This window comes from Penicillium longicatenatum (assembly GCF_028827895.1).
Source record: "Penicillium longicatenatum strain IBT 33135 chromosome Unknown contig_2_segment0_segment0, whole genome shotgun sequence".
Taxonomy (NCBI): Eukaryota; Fungi; Ascomycota; class Eurotiomycetes; order Eurotiales; family Aspergillaceae; genus Penicillium; species Penicillium longicatenatum.
Genome location: NW_026643120.1, coordinates 1,761,113 through 1,767,381, shown reverse-complemented (window position 1 = coordinate 1,767,381; position 6,269 = coordinate 1,761,113). Strand labels below are relative to the sequence as shown.

The 6,269-nt window shown below is 51.2% G+C and overlaps 2 protein-coding genes across 2 annotated transcripts; one reads left to right on the top strand and one right to left on the bottom strand.

The window, feature by feature from the left end:
* Positions 1-1,379: 1,379 nt before the first annotated feature.
* On the top strand, positions 1,380-2,774 carry png1 (peptide-N4-(N-acetyl-beta-glucosaminyl)asparagine amidase; the record flags this gene model as incomplete). The annotated part of the gene is made up of 2 exons (XM_057113597.1): positions 1,380-1,897; positions 1,967-2,774. The coding sequence occupies 2 exons, from the start codon at positions 1,380-1,382 to the stop codon at positions 2,772-2,774; spliced, it is 1,326 nt and encodes a 441-aa protein (XP_056973737.1).
* A 1,863-nt stretch (positions 2,775-4,637) lies between these two features.
* N7484_003176 (uncharacterized protein) lies at positions 4,638-6,057 on the bottom strand (the record flags this gene model as incomplete). The annotated part of the gene is made up of 2 exons (XM_057113596.1): positions 4,638-5,380; positions 5,997-6,057. 2 exons carry the CDS (start codon positions 6,055-6,057, stop codon positions 4,638-4,640), a joined length of 804 nt encoding a protein of 267 aa, XP_056973736.1.
* Positions 6,058-6,269: the final 212 nt, after the last annotated feature.

The window sequence follows — 6,269 nt, the reverse complement described above, 5'->3', positions numbered from 1 at the left end:
GGGGCTCAGGGCTGATGTGGGAGGAGGCTATGGGGTTAAGCATGAAACAAAACACTTGAAACGCCGGTCGGCTTTTGGACTGAGTCATGAAGATCGGCTTGATAAAATTAGAATCACGGAATACGGAAGATGAACCAAAGAGCGAAAAGGAGAAAAAGATTTTAGACACCAACATTCTCCAATGTACAGCTAGGCTCAGGTTGTGAAGAGAAAAATCGAATGATGAGTAATCGGATACTCCAACCAGAGGAACGTCTCGGTGGGTATCGATTTGTCGGAACGAAGCGCAGGCTTGCGAATCGTGCGAGATAACCGGATGGGTCGACCCTGACCCTCTCAGGGTCCAGTCGACCGGAGAATTTTGATCTTCATTGGCAATCGGAAATATATCAAAGTGGATATGATGAAGCTGGGTTGAACAGACCGAAACAAAGGACGAAGCTCAAAATGCATAAAACGACCTGTAGAACTTAGAATACGCAGTGTAGAGGAACGTTGCATCTCGATCGACAGGAACCTCCATACCAGAGTATGAGTGCGACGATGCCAAGCCCCCTGGGTCCGAGGGTCCACCTGGTCCACGACGTTGTCAGCATGTCCAGATTGGATCAAGTCGTGCGCTGACTAAGGTATTTTATTGCCTCCTGTGGTTTAGCGCAGTGGATCGTCGACGAGGCTCTAGCCCGATCGTACCAAATGCCAAGACGGATGCTTGCGCGTCTCCGCCACCAGCAGTTACTGCCCCCGTCGAGCCCTGGCAAAAAGGAAATTGGAGAGGCTTTGAACGCGTAGTCCACCGAGGGTTGATGAACAAGTCGAGACACGGGACGATCATTCGAGATCTTCACCCAAGCCACCTCATACCCTCATATTGACGACATGGGGCATCAGATTGAATAGCTTAAAGGTAGGGGACTACGTCTGAATAATATTCCAAGCAAAAACAAGCATATTCCGACTCCATAGAAGACATGACGAATTTTTAATTTTTAATTTTTTAAAAATATGGGGAGAGGAAATCAAGTGCGTAAGACGAAGGTCATTCGAAAAACCCCGTGCGTCGCAAGGTGCCAAGTCGAGAGTGAGTACGTGTGCAAGGGAAAATTACGGGAAAAAGGGGTCTTTTTCTTGGCTTCTTTCCGTTTCGCACACGCGGCTTGGGCGCGGGGCCCATGATTGGGGCGAGACGCTGACGACGCTCGTAATACCGCCGTAACCCTCGTAACTCACATATTCTCGTCACTCCCTTTTTACCTTTATACTCTTCTTCTCTCCATAAACCCTCCAGGGTCCTTTTGTCTCCTCCTTCTATCCAACCTGGAGTAGAAGATTTCCCGAGTCTGCCGCCGGTGATTCTTCCACCCTCATCCCGACACACCATGGCGGACGGCAGACAGCAACGGGCGGCTTCCCAGCCTGCCTCGAACAACTATGATGCTACCGCTCTCAGCCGCGAGTTTGAACAGTTGATGCGCACAAAACGATTCAACCAGCTACAGGAATCCCGATCCGCTTCTCAATCCCCAGCGCGCGTTCGCAGTCCTTCCATTCCGCCGCCCTCTCGTGCTCCTCCGCCACCACCCTTCGGCGCTTCGCCTCACCCGTCTCAACCACCATCCACCCCGAAATCGAATGCCCTCAAGGGTCTCCCCATTATGCCCTCACCACCCCATGATGCCGCCTCATTGAAGTTCTTCAACCTCTTGAAGGGTCTTTCCGTCACTCCTACCAAATACGAGAATCCTGGTCTTCTGGATGAGGCTCTTTGCACGATTCCGCTCGATCGCCTGTATTCGGAGGCCGAGGAGGAGAGCCAAATCATGCATGCCCAAGCAGCCAGTACCAAGGGAAAGCCGGAATGGGGATACCAGGATTGTGTGATCCGAGCATTGCTGAGGTTCGTTGAGCACTCTAGACCCCCATCGACCCACCCTTGCCTTTGCCACTAACATCCCTTGATTCGCAGATGGTTCAAGTCGTCTTTCTTCCAATTCGTCAACAACCCCCCGTGCTCGCGGTGCTACATGCCTACAATCGCCCAGGGCATGACTCCCCCCAGCCCCGATGAGACCGCCCGTGGAGCCACTCGTGTGGAATTGTACCGCTGTTCCGAAGCTACCTGCGGTGCCTACGAACGTTTCCCCCGTTACTCTGATGTCTGGCAATTGTTGCAGACTCGTCGAGGCCGAGTTGGTGAATGGGCCAACTGCTTCAGCATGTTGTGTCGCGCGGTCGGAGCTCGGGTTCGTTGGGTATGGAACTCGGAGGATCATGTTTGGACCGAGGTGTACTCGGAGCACCAGCGACGTTGGGTCCATGTGGATGCCTGCGAGGGTGCCTGGGACCAGCCTCGTCTGTACACTGAGGGGTGGGGTCGCAAGATCTCCTACTGTGTTGCTTTCTCCATTGACGGAGCCACTGACGTGACCCGACGCTATGTTCGCAACTTTGCTAAGAACGGTAGCCCCCGTAATCGCACTTCCGAAGAAGTTGTTCTCTGGTCGATTCTTGAGATCCGACGCAAGCGCCGCGAAAACATGTCCAAGGCCGACCAGGCTCGACTGATCAAGGAGGATGAACGCGAAGAGCGAGAATTCCGAGGCTACACTGCCTCCGCTCTAGCGGCTGAGATCAACAACCTCCTTCCTCGCAGCATGACTGCCCGGGCTCACGAGCAGAAGCACGCCGATGCTCGCCAAGAAGCTTCCACCGAATGGCTTGCGGCTCATGGCCACGGCCACTCGGGCCCTGACCGGTCGCCCGGTGGGAGGTAAACGCTTGACAGGTATTGTCGGATACAACTTTCTTTCTCTGGGTCTTTGAAGATATCACTCCTTGGATTCCCTTAATTTTGTCGACCACTCGAGCGGCGACCCGATCCCCCTTTTCAGCCTCTCTAGTTGAGTTGATGAGAGGTCCGGCCGGGCGCCATTGACTGATCTCGAACGGTCTTAACACCCCTTTCACCCTTCTCCTAACGGAGGGTACGTCGCGCCGGGTCACACACCACGTCGCAGCATCCTCTCGACTTGTGGCCAAAACGGCAGCCTTCTGGTCAGTTACCAGAGCGCGATCGCGACCCCCAAATTCAGACCACCCTGAGCTTGTTCATTCTTGCACCCCAGTTTCAACTTGGTGGCTTTGAACACATTGCTCACACTGATCTATCTACGATCACAAATACCTCTCCTATGACCGACGTCCTTGACACGATCTATCTTTCTACTATTTCATTATTATTTTTTTGGATACCTTGGCCTGGAGCAAGAGATTTTCGGAGTTTCTTCCGGTTTAATACGGGTTTCACCAACAAATGGGTCTTTCATTTTCGGTTTTCGTTTTTCGCATCATGGCATTTGGCTTGGGCATGGTTTTTCCACGGCGCCAGTGGTGACGACTACTTTCCTTACTTTGGGATTTGCCAAATGGCGCACGAGACACGTTCTCATTTTTCTTTCTTTTTTGTCGCGAGATTCGACAGCGATCTTTTGGAGACGTTCTCCTGCTTTCTTTATTATACCTCTTCAATATTATATATTAATTTCCCTGAAACCTTTCCATATAAATGTGTAGATGTAAACATATGCCATCAATCTACCCCAGGACCTAAGATTGACCCCTTAGCCAAACATCTACCCAACAGCGCCTAACAGTAAAGTAAAATACCCAAAATTACCCGTTTGATTAGGATGTGCGATCCTCCCCCGCGATGAGACTCTTAGCGCCTGCCACACCCGGTGGAACCGATGGACACGGTGGGGCCAGGCTGGCGAATTTCCGACCCATCCGCATCACAGGACCAGGCACGTAACGATCCTTCAATGAGAGGGTGGGAAAAAAAACTTCTCGAAACACGATGTTGATTTCCATTGATTTCATTCTCCTTCAAAGAATCCAACACTATCTCCAAATACAGTAGTCTAATGTTTCTTTCATGTTTTCTTCCAGCCCTGAGTGGAACTCCCGTAAGGCAGTGCACGGCCCCATTTATTTATAGATGAATCCAAGTGGGTCCAGGGTCTCGGGGAAACGGGGTTTAGGGCTTCATTGGAAATAGGGGTTACGCGTTATGCGTTCAACCTCTTTCCCTCCATGGTTTCTTGTATATCTGGGTATATCATGGATGGTCGGATTAAGCATAAACACAAGCAAAAACACAAGCATCCGGGAGTATTCCAGGGTTTTCTACGAGAATGCTATGATGTCAAGGGTCCCCTTGCACGTAATCTGGACCCATATTTTTGGTATCTTCGATATTGCACCATCGTTTGACTGGTGTAGGTGCTCTACGTATGTGGAGCGGGTGGACTGGAAGTTTTGGAGAAAAACCTGGAATACTACAGTACTGTAGTACTGTATTCATTGTATCCAAGTTTCCTGGAATCTCCATGCATGTCTTCACATAGATTGATACGTATGATGATATTGTGTATCCAAGGAAGGAATCACAAAGAGAGTAGTGATCATCTCTGCATGCCCGGATCACTTGAAAGCGTGCATATCGCTGTCCCCGAAGTATGTAGGAGATGCCGAACCGAGACAAACTGATGGCCATGACGTTTCTTGTCTGATCCGTGCAGACTACCCGTGTCCAGAACGTACATAACTGTAACCCCCTCTCTTTGTAACTCCACCCCTCACATCGTTGAGATGCAACAGTCGATCCCCCTCCGCCGAAGGTCGTCGCCCATACGACCCAGCTCGTGCACATAATACGGCTGGCCTTGCAGGCGTAGTTCCCACGCTGCCAGTCCATCTGCTTTATTGATGGGTAATGGCACAGTGTCAGCAGACGTTGAGGAAGGTGGTGAGGAGTAAAAGGAGCAGTATGAGTGCAGGATCGTGGAAGTTCCTTTAGAGCTGGCACTTCCACTACCACCAACGTTGATACTGAGACTCGAGCTGGAGCTGGAACTAGATCTAGAACCCAACCTCAAACTAGAGCTCGACTCCTCATCCGAACTTCCAGATCCAAGCTCATACTCATCTACCGCCTCCACCTGACGACTAATTGCGCGCGAACGCCGCTGAACTCGTAACCCGCGCAATGGCTCCAGGAAAACCGGTAGTTTCTCGACTGGTTCGCTGAACCATGTACGACCCAAGACAAGCACGAATGACTTCAATGTCGGCAACAGCGCTAATACGCGACAAGTCTCTATCCATTGAGCCCGTCCGGCAGAAATGTATATCGCGCGCACGGGATCTTTGCATGGAAGCCCCATACCTTCGAATGACCAACGCAGCTCGATATTACGTATACAATCCCAGTGTTCTGTGGGGATGGTGGGGCGCATATACGGTAGTGACCATGGGTTACTAAACTCGAATGTGTTGAGGGTATAAAGAAGGTGGATTGCTTCGTTGTACCTGGATTCAGCTGTTAGGAAAGTGAATAACCACATTGGACCTTCCGGTCTTCGAATTCATTCCCTCCCGCAGTAATTGGAGATATGGGGGAGGGGTTTGCTCTCATACATTTGCCGACATGTCAACGCGGGGCTTAGTAGCGCCGCTCTACTGGTATGCGCGAGATCAGCCTCCTTAACAGGCTGGGGGATTCCATGCCCATCACAGATTTCGCAAGATAGATCGCGCGCCTGGCGTGTTATCTTCTCTTTGACTGATGTGGGGGTGTGTATCCCGAGTGGACACACTATATGGCCGAGGCGCTGATTTGTGCGCTGGATGATATGTAGTCGCTGTCCGCCTAGGACCGCCTCCCAGATCATCAAGCGGAGTTCTGGGGAGAGGCGCGACAGCAAACGACATTGGGGCTGTGGTTGGGCGGTTGTGAGGGTTCTGCGACGCGATCGTGGTAGAGGAGGGGGTTTGTTGCCTGTCGTGTGCTCGATAAGAAACCCAAATCAGCCTTAATCTTTTGTATGTCCTGATTGCAGGATAGCAAGGAGAATAGTAATAGGCATTATCATTGAGCTCTTCGCCCCTTCTCCTACCGAAATTGCCAAGGGTACTTAGGAGTTGGTATCACTGACTCTGGTATCGTTGGGCGAGTACGTCCTCCCAGGAGAAGACGCCGTGTTTCATGCGAGCCATTGTTGGTAAAGCCCCACGGATTGGACGATCAAGGGTAAATGATGACGCAGTACTTTCTGTATGTCTGATTCTCGATGCGACTCTCTATTCAACACGACAGACTTCACGATTCATATATGTAAATACTGCCGCTGGTCGGGATCTGTATTGTCCTGCTGATCAAGCCATGGGCTTGGCCGGGGCCTGAAGAGAGTTCCATTCAGTCCGGACGG